The sequence below is a fragment of the Rhinopithecus roxellana genome, chromosome 13 (genome assembly GCF_007565055.1).
Source record: "Rhinopithecus roxellana isolate Shanxi Qingling chromosome 13, ASM756505v1, whole genome shotgun sequence".
In the NCBI taxonomy this organism is placed as follows: Eukaryota; Metazoa; Chordata; class Mammalia; order Primates; family Cercopithecidae; genus Rhinopithecus; species Rhinopithecus roxellana.
In genome coordinates, this window is record NC_044561.1 from 45,711,971 (window position 1) to 45,725,527 (window position 13,557).

Here is a 13,557-nt window from a genome sequence, read left to right on the forward strand (position 1 = left end):
CAGGCTAGCCAGGGGCAGCCTCCAGCAACTTGTCAGTTATGGTTTAAAAGTTCCCACCAGTTCCGGGCTCCAGAGGGGTGTCGCCCACCGCAGATCTGAGCTGTGACTCTGCTCACCTGACTCCCCAGATCTAAAGGGTGACCCACCGCAGATCTGGGCTGTGACTCTGCTCACCTGACTCCCCAGATCTAAAGGGTGACCCACCGCAGATCTGGGCTGTGACTCTGCTCACCTGACTCCCCAGATCTAAAGGGTGACCCACCGCAGATCTGGGCTGTGACTCTGCTCACCTGACTCCCCAGATCTAAAGGGTGACCCACCGCAGATCTGGGCTGTGACTCTGCTCACCTGACTCCCCAGATCTAAAGGGTGACCCACCGCAGATCTGGGCTGTGACTCTGCTCACCTGACTCCCCAGATCTAAAGGGTGACCCACCGCAGATCTGGGCTGTGACTCTGCTCACCTGACTCCCCAGATTTAAAGGGTGGCATGTGTCATGTGACCTCAGTGCTCTAACGGATCTAAGAAAAGTCCTTGATTTTAAGTTATTTTTTTCTTGCTGTCAGGCCAGTAGTAAGAAATTCCGGCCAGGCTCGGTGGCTCATGCCTGTAATCCCAGAACTTTGGGAGGCTGAGGTGGGCGGATCACCTGAGGTCAGGAGTTGGAGACCAGCCTGACCAACATGGTGAAACCCTGTCTCTACCAAAAATACAAAATTAGCCAGGTGTAGTGGCGCGTGCCTGTAATCACAGCTACTTGGGAGGCTGAAGCAGGAGAATCACTTGAACCTGGGAGGCGGAGGTTGCCTTTGCTGGGGCTGCCATAAGAAAGTACCACTGCTGGGTGGTTTAAACAACAGAAATGCATTTTCTGATGGTTCTGGAGGCCAGAGTATAACATAAAGGCATCAGCAAGGCTGGTGCCTTCTGAGGGCTGTGAGTGAAAATCTGTTCCAGGACTCTGTCCTTGGCCTGTAGATTTTTCCCATGTCTTTACATTTTCTTTTTTTACCTTTTTTTTCTTTTTTTTTTTTTTTGAGATGAAGTTTCGCCCTGTCGCCCAGGCTGAAGTGCAGTGGCATGATCTTGGCGCACTGAAACTTCTACCTCCCGGGTTCAAGCAATTCTCCTGCCTCAGCCTGCTGAGTAGCTGGGATTAAAAGCATGCACCACAACACCCAGCTAATTTATATATTTTTAGTAGAGACAGGGTTTTCATCATGTTGGCCAGGCTGGTTTTGAACTCCTGACCTCAGGTGATCTGCCTGCCTCGGCCTCCCAAAACGCTGGGATTACAGGTGTGAGTCACTGCACCCGGCCCACATTTTCTTCCTTTTGTTAAGGACACCAGTCATGCTGGATGAGGGTCTATCCTAATGACCTCACTTTAAGTGATTACAACTGCAAAGACCGTATCTCCAGATAAGGCCACACTCGGAGGTGCTGGAGGTTAGGACTTCAACATACACATTTGGAGGGAAGACATAATTCAGCCATAATAGCCACTTACATGCAATGTTCCTCCGAGCCAAAGTGATGCTGATGGGAGGGAGGCCCAACTAGACTCCTCCTAGGCCAGGTGGCAGCACCCCAGTGAAGTGGGGGCACCCAGCCTCAAGCGGAGTCTGGGCCCAGGGTGCTGCTCTGAAGGTGTTCGGCCACAGGGCTTACAGGCTGGTCTGGCAGAGACGCTCACCTGTTATGGACTGAGTGTCTGTGTCCCCCTAAAATTCATATGTTGAAGTCCTAACCCCAGTGTGATGGTGGCATTTGGAGGTGGGGCCTTTGGCAGGGGACTGGTTTAACAGAAGTCAGAGGGTGGAGCCCCCCGGGATGGGATTCATGTCCTGATAAGAAGAGGAGAGGCCAGTGCGGTGGCTCATGCCTATAAACTCAGCACTTTGGGAGGCTGAGGTGGGCGGATCACCTGAGGTCAGAAGTTTGAGACCAGCCTGGCCAATATGGTGAAACTGTCTCTACTAAAAATACTAAAATTAACCAGGCATGGTGGTGGATGCCTGTAGTCCCAGCTACTCAGGAGGCTGAGGCAGGAGAATCGCTTGAACCTGGGAGGTGGAGGTTGCAGTGAGCTGAGATTGCGCCACTGCACTCCAGCCTGGGCAGAAGAAGAGGAGAGACAAGCACCCTCACCCCAGGACCACACGAAGAAGAGGTTCTGTGAAGGCGCTGCTGGAAGGCAGCATCTGTGGGCCGGGAAGGGCCCTCACCAGTGACCGAATCTGCTGGCACCTGAACTTGGATTTTCCGCCTCCAGAACAGCAAGAAACACTTTCTGTTGGCTTAAAGCCACTCAGGCTATGACATTTTCTTAAAGCATCCCCAGCTAACTAAGACACTACTCAGGGTCGGGCGCAGTGGCTCACACCTGTAATCCCAGAACTTTCAGAGGCCAAGGCAGGTGAGTCACCTGAGGTCGGGAGTTCGAGACCAGCCTGGCCAACATGGAGAAACCCCATCTCTACCAAAAATACAAAAAAAAAAAAAAAAAAAAAATTAGCCGGGTGTGGTGGCGCATGCCTGTAATCCCGACTACTCAGGAGGTTGAGGCAGGAGAATCACTTGAACCCAGGAGGCGGAAGTTGCGGTGAGCCAAGATCGCACCATTGCACTCCAGCCTCTGCACAACAACAGTGAAACTCCGTCTCAAAAAAAAAAAAAAAAAAAAAAGAGAAGACACCACTCAAACTCCTGGCCAAAAGCAAATCCTGAATGATTTTTAACATCCTTTATGGTAATTAAGGAACCCTGTGGTGCTGGGAAGCAGTTGCTCAAACATCCTCTGGGCGTGGTCTCCTGGCGAGGGCATTTCATTTGCTGCCAGGGTCTGAACGGACATTTATTTACACAGTTATACCTGAGACGAGTAGGGACGGGGCTGGCTCAGTTCACCCCCAACTAGAGCATTCTCCCATGCCTTCCACGGATCACACACCCCACCCCACTACCTGGCTTGACACCAAACTCGCTAACCCTGAGACTTTGGTCATTCAAAGAAAACAGCCATTTATATTGCTCTTCTGTGCTCTTGTAATATTTAACTAGGCCTTTTACTTAAACAATTCCAGGAACTGGCTTTAAAAGATCCAGAATATCAACCAAGGTTGTAGAGGGTCCCCACTTTGGGAAGGAAAGCTGAGCAACAGATTTACAGCCTTGCCGCCCCAGTCAGCCAGCCAGCTGGCCCGTGACTCAAAATAACCATTGCAACCAGACGTGCTGACCAGCCTGTCCTAGCTCTCAGAGGCCTTCTCCAGCCCAGCCTGCACACCCTACCCTGATATCAGTTTCCACCCTTTGCCTGACAAAAAGTCCCAACCAGCTCCTTTCTAGGACTCAGTCAGGGATTCTTTCTCTCCCTTGGGCTGCCTCCCTTATGCCTGGACATAAGCTCCAACGAAGCCTTGTCTGGGAAAACTCCTTTGGCCCCAATGTCAATTTCCATTGCATTGAGAGCCCAGGAACTCATGGTTGGTAACATATCCATTCCTGTGTCCAAACGGAAAGCTTTCTATTTTGTTTTGCATTTTATTTTATTTTATTTTATTTTTTGAGACAGGGTCTTGCTCCGTCACCCAGGCTGGAGTGCAATGGCGCAGTTATGGCTCACTGCAGCCTCAATCTCCTGGGCTCAAGGGATTCTCCTACATCAGCTTCCCAAGTAGCTGGAACCATAGGCCCGTGCCACTGCGCCTGGCTAATTTTTTTTTTTTTTTTTTAAGCAGAGATGGGGTGTCACTATATTGCCCAGGCTGGTCTTAAATTACTGGGCTCAAGCGATCCTTCTGCCTCAGCCTCCTAAAATTCTAGGACTGCAGCCATGAACTACTATCACTGGCTGAAGGCAAACTTTTTTATTTTATTTTATTTTTATTTTTTTAAAGATGGAGTCTCACCGTGTTGCCCAGGCTAGAGTGCAATGGCATGATCTCAGCTCACTGCAACCTCCGCCTCCCTGGTTCAACCAATTCTCCTGCCTCAGCCTCCCAAGTAGCTGGGATTACAGGCACACACCACAAGACCCAGCTAATTTTTTGTATCTTTAGTAGAGATGGGGTTTCACCATGTTGGCCAGGCTGGTCTCAAACTCCTCACCTCGTGCTCCGCACACCTCGGCCTCCCAAAGTGCTGGGATTATAGGCGTGAGCCACCATGCCAGGCAAAAGCAAGTTTTTAAAAAAAGTATTGATCACATGACATGTGGTCAACATAACCATGGGTCATGTAAAGCAAAAATAAAAATCTGAGGCCCCCCAGCCATCTGAACGGACTTCCTCCTCAGCCAGGGAACTCTGAAAATGTAACCTGAGAGACTGGTTCAGGCCATGATGGGAAGTGGGGATGGGTTGTGCCTTATTCTACCTCTCCAGCATTAACGTCAATGCAGACTTTAAGTGTGATAAGAAACCTTTGACAACCCATTCTCTCTGAAGTCTGCTACCTGAAGACTTTCTTTGCAAATAAGAGCTTCAGTCTCTACAATCCTTGATCTTAATGCAGACCTTCCTTTCTATTGATCCCAGGTCTTTTTTTTTTTTTTTTTTGAGACGGTGTCTTGCTCTGTTGCCCAGGCTGGAGTGCAGTGGTGCAATCTCAGTTCACTGCAAGCTCTGCCTCCCGGGTTCACCATTCTCCTGCCTCAGCCTCCCACATAGCTGGGACTACAGGCACCCGCCACTACGCCCGGTTAATTTTTGTATTTTTTCTTTTTTTTTTTTTTGAGATGGAGTCTTGCTCTGTTGCCCAGGCTGGAGTGCTGGGATTACAGGTGTGAGCCACCGTGCCCAGCCCAAAACCGATGTATTTCTTAAATGTATTTGATTGAAGTTTCATGTTTCCCTAAAATGTCTAAAACCAAAGCTGCACCCTGACCACCTTGGCACATGTTCTCGACCTCCTGAGGCCCGTGTTGATACAGATAGGAGACAGGGAAATACTGGGTAGAAGAGGGCAGTTCCCGGGGAAAACCCCCTCCCTCAAGTCTGGAAACCCACAGCCCTAAATGGGAACAGGCATTCCTGTTTTTGCACCCAAAAGTTGCCTTTTGGTCTGCCATGTCCCCCTGTCCTTAACCCATATAAACCCCAAATCCCTGTCTCCATGAGGAGACAAACAGAAGAACAGAAGGACAGCAGAATGGTGGGGCAGAGAGGAGTGTCTGAACACCAAGACAAGTTCAGCTGGGGGATGGTCAGAAAGGAGATCAGCCACTGGACGGCCAAACTCTAAGGGAAGATCATCTTCCCACTCCATGCCCTCTCCAGCTCCCCATCCATCCCGCTGAGAGCCACCTCCACCACTTGATAAAATTACCCCCACATTCATCCTTCAAGTCTGTGTGTGACCTGGTTCTTCTGGATGCTGGACAAGGACCTGGGTACCAAGAGGGCACTGACTGGTTAAGACTTAAGCCATCTGCAGATGGCATGACTAAAGAGTGCACTGTAACTCATGCCCACTTGGGCTTTGGCACTCACAGACACCCCCTGGATGCTGCTGTGGGGCTGGAGCCCAGGGGCACTCGCCCCTGCTCCTGCACCTGCCCATCTGTGTGCTCCCTCTCCCGTAAGGGGTTTGAACATGCATGGTGGCTCAACAGACAAGCTGTACCCCTGTTGCACATCCTACAAGGGGGATCAGGGAACTCTCCCATTTCAGTGTCATGGGCCATGGTCACTCATATTTGGCTTAGAATAAATTTCTTTCAATATTTTGCAGACTTTGACTCCTTTTGTTGACATTTTCCAAGGTTCACCGTCCTTTGAGGGCACACTGTGTTGCCACCGTAACTCAACTGGTCATGCCTGGAATGCTCTGGTGGAAGACAAGCTTGGTGTCAGTTCTCTTGGGTCCCCTCTTTTCTTTCTCAGTGAATGACTTTCTGACCATCTCCGGGACCCCATCCATTTGCCTCCCCAGGCGGAGCTCAGCTCTGGGTCTCTCCAGCTTCCCTAGGGGAGCCTCCCTGGCCACCACCCAGCTGAGGGCCACCCCTCCAGAGCTCTCTCCCTGGAAAGGCTGACCTAGGGGTACAGGATGGGGTGGCAGCTCACCCAGTCGAAGCGGGACATCCCATTCGTCTCCTGGCTAGCCAGGACCGGGCATCTTTTCAGTAGACTCATAGTGTCTAGAAAGTCTTTACTATCTGAGTCATCAAGGAAAAAGCTTTGCTCCTGGACTGATAATTAGTGCCAACTGACATGTGCTCATAAAAACAGCAAATTAGCTTATCTGCCCACACAGTGCCTTTCACCCTTGGGTGGTCTCAGAAGCACCTGCAGAGCTAAAAAGAAGTTCAGGGCAAGGCTCAATGAGGTAGGACAGGGCTGGGCCTAGGTGTGTGTACCCAGTTCCCTGGGTGACTCTAAAACGACCAGTGTGAGAACCACAGGCACTGGCCATCTGCACAACAGCTGGGAACGGGCAACCAGATCTTTCTAAAGCCCAAGAAACCACAGGCAAAAATGTACTCACCATAATGTCATTTTTAGAGTTTTGATCAGGGCCCTCTGTCAAGAAGGAGGGTCCTGGAGCCCACGGGCCTGGAGGCTGGTCAGCTCTCCTCCATGTCTCCCCTGCTCTTTCCTCTTAGTGCCTGGGACCAAAGGTGTGATAGGATGGGGGGGTGGGGGCTGGGGATGGGGAGGGGACCACAGGTGATGGATCAAAGTGCGGAAGGACGAAATCCATTGCAGAGAGAGAGAGAGAGAGATTCATCAGGTGCTCCTAAGAGCCAAGGGCGAGAGACTCACAGAGTAGGATGAGCAAAGGGTAGTAATGGCAGTGGCTGGGGCTGCCTCTGTGGGTTCCTGGGGCTCTCACCCAGCACAGCTTGTCACCAACTCTGCAACCTCTGACTTCTCCTTAGTTTGTTAACTTCAAAATCTATAAGTTTGGGAAAGGACAAGAGACTTTATTTCTTACAAAGGGTTACAGCCTTTAAGGTGCTAAGACAGAAGAGTTCCCTGGAGCCTTTTGCGGGACTCATGATAGGGGTGTGGCTTGCTTACCTGGCACAAACTCCTTGTGGGAGGGGGAGCATGCGGGTGAGTGGGTGCGAGGGCCAGGGCAAGCGCTTTTGGACTCCAGCCTCATGGTAGCATCTAGGGTTGTGTTACAATTATTTCTCTTTATTTTATTTTCTTATTTTTTTGAGATGGAGTCTCACACTGTCACCCGGGCTGGAGTGCAATGGTGCGATCTTGGCTCATGCAACCTCTGCTTCCTGGGTTCACGCCATTCTCCTGCCTCAGCCTCCCAAGTAGCTGGGATTACAGGCACACACCACCACACCCAGCTAATTTTTTGTATTTTTAGTAGAGATGGAGTTTCACTATATTCACCAGGCTGCTCTTGAACTCCTGACCTCGTGATCCACCTGCCACGGCCTCCCAAAGTGCTGGGATTACAGGCATGAGCCACTGTGCCTGGCCAATTAATTCTCTTCTAGCAATTGTCATCCATGGATTGCTAAGTGTTAACCAGTTTAGTGAAGAGTCAGAGTGACAGCCTTTTACACCCCGTCCTCTTGGTACTCAGGTCCTTGTCTGGCATCCAGGAAGAATCAGGTCACATGGACTTGAAGAATGGTGAAAATGGAGGTTTTATTGAGGGATGGAGGTGGCTGTCAGCAGGATGGGGAGCTGGAAAGGGGATGGAGTGAGAAGATAATCCTCCCTGGTCGAACTCCTCTCCACGTTCAGATGCTTCTTTCTCTCCTTCTCTGCTGTGCCACTGCATTCCTCTGTCAGTGACGTTTTGGGTTTTTATGGGTACAAGATGGGGGTGCAGCAGGCCAGGGTGATTTTGGAAAAAGCACCATTCAGGTGGGAAAACAGGGATGTGACATTCTTTTTTAGGGGCCTTCGCTGGGGAACTGCCTCTTCTATGCAGTTTTTCCCTGCCTCCTGTCTGTATCAGTGGCCCTCCCAAAGAGACAGGTACTTCAAGGGAGGAGAGGTTGGGGAAGGAGCTCTATGCTAAAAGGGCTGCCTAAACATACATATGCAGCAGATTACAGGAGGCATGGTGAATATTCATGAAGGGGGTCTGGCTGCATGCATACCAAACAAACACGCATGTTGCATATGACCTGTGTTCACTCTAGGGTGGAGTCTTAACATGTCAGTATGTCGCAATGAGGCCCTAAATGTCAGAGGTCTAATCAGGACGCAAAGGCACTTCAGTGCACAGCCTCTGTAAATCGGCCAGAGCAGGTTCATGGTCGGGGGGGCCCTTATCAGGAGGCGGTTCCTGAAGTCAGGCTTCTGCACAGTCAGAGCTGTGGTCATGGCTGTGGAACTGGTCAGTTGGCGTCTGTGGGTGGATGAGCTGCAGTCATTTGAATCTTGCTCATTGCTGGGCCAGTGTGTGTTTAGCTGCTGGAGAAAAAGCAGCTGTGGCGTGAGGGCAGAATCCGTTCTCTCAGTGTAGGGTACAAGGCTGACCCTTGCCTGGTGTGGCCTGAGGTCCTGTTTGTAATTTGATATCTTATTGCCACAGAGGCTGTTCTGTGGCTCTCAAGGTCTCTATTTTAACTTTAGTGCTGTTCAGTGTTGTGTGTAAACCCTAAAGGGAGGGGGTAAAAAGATGCAGTTGACCTCCTGTTCCCTCATGACCAGGAACTCAGTTTTAGGGCTTTTCTGGTGTTCCCTTCCTTGGTGGAGGGGGGCTTAGGATTTTATTTTAGTTTACACTCTTCTGTAAAGTAGTGTGAAGATTCAATGTGTTAATGCATAAAATATGCTCAGCGCACAGTACGTGCTCAATGTTAGCTGTTATTATTATTTCTATTATTTTTTGAGACGGAGTTTCGTTCTGTCGCCCAGACTGGAGTGCAGTGGCATGATATCGGCTCACTGCAACCCCTGTCTCTCGGGTTCAAGTGGTTCTCCTGCCTCAGCCCCCTCAAGTAGCTGAGATTACAGGCACCACCACGTCTGGCTTTTTTTTTTTGGGGGGGGGCGTTGGGGGATGGAGTCTCACCTTGTCACCCAGGGTGGAGTGCAGCAGTGCGATCTTGGCTCACTGCAACCTCTGTCTCCCGGGTTTGAGTGATTCTCCTGCCTCAGCCTCCCAAGTAGCTGGGATTACAGGTGCGTGGCACTACATCCGGCTAATTTTTGTATTTTTAGCAGAGATGGGGTTTCGCCATGTTGGCCAGGCTGGTCTCAAACTCCTGACTGCAAGATCCGCCCACCTCGGCCTCCCAAAGTGCTGGTATTACAGGTGTGAGTCACCACGTCTGGCCAATGTTAGCTATTATTAATGGACGATTATTACTATTCACGATGTACTTTCTTTTTAAAACCTGGATCTCTAAGTACTGTCCTCCTCCCTCAGTCCTCAACACCGCCTGGTCGGGCATCGGGTCTCACCAGGCTGCAGAGCCGCAGGTGCGCTGTGTTAGGTCACCAAGACTTTAGTCTGGTGATACTGACCCCAGAGACCCAAATCACCACGTCTGCAAGTCTAGAACCCAAAGGCCTCCGTTCCCTGGGGTAGTGCAGGGAAGCCACAGGGAGTGTGTCAGCTGTGGAGAGCGCAGGGGTGGGAAGTGAAGGCTGTGGGATCCCCTAGGGGGTCAGGTTCGTGGAAGGCAGGCCCTCCACAGGAAGACCGGGTTGGGCTGGGATCGGACACGCGGCCCAGGCCCGGGCACCTGTGGACTGAGGGCCCAGCATGTGGCTGGGGGCTGGGGCCTCTGCAGGTCGGGCCACCAGAGGGGGTACTCAGGGTCCGCAAGGGTCCTGGACGCCCCAGAGAAGCCCGCCACCCCACGCCGGTGTGGGGGAGACTGGGTCCCTTCGGCCCTGTGTTTGTCAGCTCCCGCGGCCCGTGGGAGGGGACGTGGATCGGATGCGGGCTCCGGGCCCTGCAGGCAACTGAGAGCGCGGTTCCCTTGGGGATCCGGGGTCTGGGGTCACGTCCGCGCCTCGGCACTCTTCCCACGCCCGCGTGCACTCTCGTGGCTCTCCGCGTGGTGAGAATGTCGCGCCCGGAGGTCAGGGGCGTGGCGCCCGGGCCTTCGAGTCTTCCCTGCGCGCGGCTGGGCGCGCGGTGCAGGGCTGGAGCGGAGCACGCGTGTTGACTGAATGAATGAACGAACGAACGAACGGCGCCCCAGAGCCCTCTCCCGGTGGAATGACAGTGCAAACCCAGCGTTTCCGGCGCCAGAGTGGCGGGGGCCACCGGGCGCGGCGGCCCGGCGGGGGTCGGGTTTCGCTTCCTCCCAGCACGGGGGCGGGGCCCGCGCGGCTGTCCCCGCCCCGGCCCGCCCTCGGCCAGGCCCCGGCGCCGCGCGGAACTCGCGGGTTCGGAGCCGCCCGCTGAGGTCAGAAGGAGGCGTCTGCGCCGACCTGGGCCCTGCACGCCAGAGCCGGAGTCGGAGCCGAGGGGAGCAGAGGTCGGAGCCCGAGCCCGAACCGAGCCGAGCCGGAGCCCGAGCGAGCGGCGGAGACCGTGGCCCCGCCTCGGCCCCGCGCCGCCGCGGCCAGGCCCGGCATGGAGGAGGAGTGCCGGGTGCTCTCCATACAGAGCCACGTCGTCCGCGGCTACGTGGGCAACCGGGCGGCCACGTTCCCGCTGCAGGTACGCACCGCCCGCAGCCCGGGCTTACGTAACCCGAGCCCGTGACCTTGGCGGGGCTGCCCGAGACGAGCCTCAGTTACCGGAGGGAGGCTTGGGAGCTGCGGGCAGAGCCTGGCGCTGGCGCCCGGGAGACAGGCGCGGGATGGGTCGCCGGCTCTGCTTGGCATGCGGGGGCGGAAGCGGAGGGCTGAGCGCTCTGGGGGCCCCTGCGGGTGGGACGTGTCCGGCGTCGGGGTGCACGGGTAGGCGGGAGCCCTGTGCACCAGCTGTGGCGCAGCCGCTCGTTCTCGCCCCTTCCCGCCGATCGGGCCGATTGCCGCGGGGGCGGGGGGGCGGTGAGGCTTCCGGAGGTGAAAAAATGCCGCAGAGCCCCGAGGAGTCCCGGAGCAGTCACGCGAGCCGGGACCTTGGCCCGCTGGAACGCAGAGGCGGCCGTGGAGCTCGAGGCGTTAGCGCGCTCACCTGCTGGGCTCCTGTGGGTCAGGAGGTCGGGAAGAGGGAGCAAGATGAATGAGGTCACGGTGCCCACGAGGGTGGACTCCACTCTTGGCCTGACCACGCCAGGAGGTGGCCAAAGGGAAGAGGGTGGGGCTGGGACTGCCTTGCACCCTCTGGCAGAGCGGCATCCCTGCAGGTGTTTGCTCTGACGAGGAAAAGCCCCAGAAAACAGTTCGGGACTGTGCGGATCGGCTTTAGGGAGCCACCTTTTAAAACGCCTTAGCCCACGGCTTCCTGGTTGCAGCTAAGTGGCCCGTGGAGGGGTAGGAGAGGCCTGGGTGCAGTGGCGTGGGTGTCACGCAGGGCCGAGGCAGAACCAGGACGACGGGCACTTCCTGGCCTTGTCGAGTCAGCAGGAGGGCTGGGGGTGCCCTGCAGGGTGGTGGCTCTCCCATGCTGCTCACCTGTCGCCTGGTCCTTGGGGATGGGAGCAGGTATGCCCGGTCCCTGTGCTGGGCCCCGCGGGACGTAGAGAAGGGCCACCTGAGCACGGTGGGGCCTGCGGTGCAGGCTAACCTGGGAGGAAGGCAGGAAGGGGGGAGCAGAGCTTCCGTGGAATTTGAGGGCTGACCTAGGCATGCCCCCAGCAGGATCAAGCCGAGCAGAGTTGAGTGTGGAAAGGTAGGGGGTTCAAGTCGGAAGTGAAGTGGAGGTCCTGTTGAGCAGGGTGCGGTGCTTCACAGGCGGTCTCACTTGAGCCCCTTTTCCAGCCAGCTGCAGGCAGACCTTGCCTGGGACAGTCAGGGTGCACAGGTTCTGTGGCCCCGGCTATTAAGCACTGCTCTGGGCCACTCCTAGCTTGAGGCAGGTGGCGGAGGTCACCACAGGCTGGTGGATTGCTTGGGCAGAGTCAGAAGTAGGACTGGGCTTGGGAAGAAAGGTGCAGGGTCCCTGAAGCAGGGGCAGCCAGGGAGTGTGGAACCAGGGAGCTCTGAGGACAGCGTCTGCTGTCTTGGCAGAAGTGTGCAGGTCCTGCAACGTCTGTCCCGTCCCTCCTCCCGTCCACCTCCTACTTCACTGGGCAAACTGTTTCCTTCTTTGACTCACTCGGGATACCCCAGCAATGTCCCTTGTTCTCTAACTCCCAGTGACTCAAGGGAGGGGTGTCCTCTGATTGCTCACCTCACGTGGAGCCTCGTAAGGATGGTGCTGCTCTTCCTACCTGGGGTCTCCCCAGTGCCCGGCGTCCTTACCTGTGGGCTCCACAGGGTTCCATGCAGGCGTTTTGCTCCCATACCCGGATGTCCAATGCCGGCTGGACGAGGAGAAACAATACGATGAGGGAGGGGCTGAGATGGCCAGCGACCCAACCAGCCTGGACCAGCCTTAGTGGGCACAGGAGGGACTGGGAGACAGAGCCTGGAAGTGGCCTTGGGGCTGGCGTTTGCCGCTTCCAGCCGCAGTTCCAAGGGGAAGCGTCCCCAAAGTCTAGAGCTGCTCTTGCAAGAGTTTGTTCTTGATTTTGATCATCATCATATGGCTTAGGACTCCAAAGCCTTGAGTCACATGGCTGAATGTAGGGAAAGAAAACTTCGAAACCGGCAGAACAGAGCCTCTGGCTGGGCCCCAGAGATTTGCCTCAATGCTACTTGGAATGAGACTGGAGAATGCCTCGGGGTATGGCATGTAGCAGGGTGGCTGGAGAGGCTCCTTATGGGGACTGACCCAGGTGTCTGGGGGTCCCACCTCAAAGCAGGTGTCTCCTCATCTTGGAATTCCAGCTGAGGGATCTGGCCCTGGTTTCTGAGCCTTCCAGAGTCTCACCAGCAAACTAGGCACAATACCTGTTTGCAAGATAGCACCAGGGCTCCTTGTGCCCTTCATGCCAGACTCGGGGTATGCCCATTGCCAGGGAGCTCCCACTGATTCCCTGTGAGTGTAGCACAGATTTGTCACGACTGGACCATCTGCACATCTGGACTTCAGAGCTATTCTCCCCAGCCGCTTTCTGCCAGGTCCTCTCCGTGTGTCGCTCTGCAGCCAGGAGGCAGCCTCCCTCCCTGGGCAGAGCAAAAGCTTGAGCCTGTGTTTGGATTTTGTTTCTGGGCCTAAGCCCAAGGTTCATTTTGGTGGCAGAGAACTTAAGGAGGGAACATGTTGACATGACCAGTGCTGGCAGGAGGTGCAGTGTGTCAGGCAACATGATTTGGGTTTGCAGATTGAACGCAGAGGGCAAGGGCAGGCTCGAGGTCCGGGGGTGCATGGAGAGGAGCTGGGGGGCTGCCTGAGTCAAGCACAGACCTGCCCAAGGACAGGCCATGGGATGCGCCTTGGGGTGGGGCACTTCCCTGCTGCTCTGGCTTGGATTCTAGGCAGGAAGGAGTGGAGGGAACGCGTGGCTGCCCTTCCACATTGGTGGGACTGTTCCCTCTTGGGTGTAGGAAACCTCAGGTTCTTCCAGGGCTGGGAGGTTTGGCTCTTTGGAGCGCCGCGTGTGTATGTGTGGAAAG

The 13,557-nt window shown here is 54.8% G+C and overlaps 1 protein-coding gene across 1 annotated transcript in view; it reads left to right on the forward strand.

Moving 5' to 3' along the window:
- The first annotated feature begins 10,325 nt into the window (after nucleotides 1–10,325).
- The window catches only part of PDXK (pyridoxal kinase), a 38,758-nt gene continuing 35,526 nt past the window's right edge, over nucleotides 10,326–13,557 (forward strand). The window contains exon 1 of the mRNA XM_010367922.2: nucleotides 10,326–10,609. Within this exon, the coding sequence (XP_010366224.1) occupies nucleotides 10,523–10,609 (87 nt within the window). The 5' untranslated portion in view covers nucleotides 10,326–10,522. The remainder of the gene's footprint in view (nucleotides 10,610–13,557) is intronic.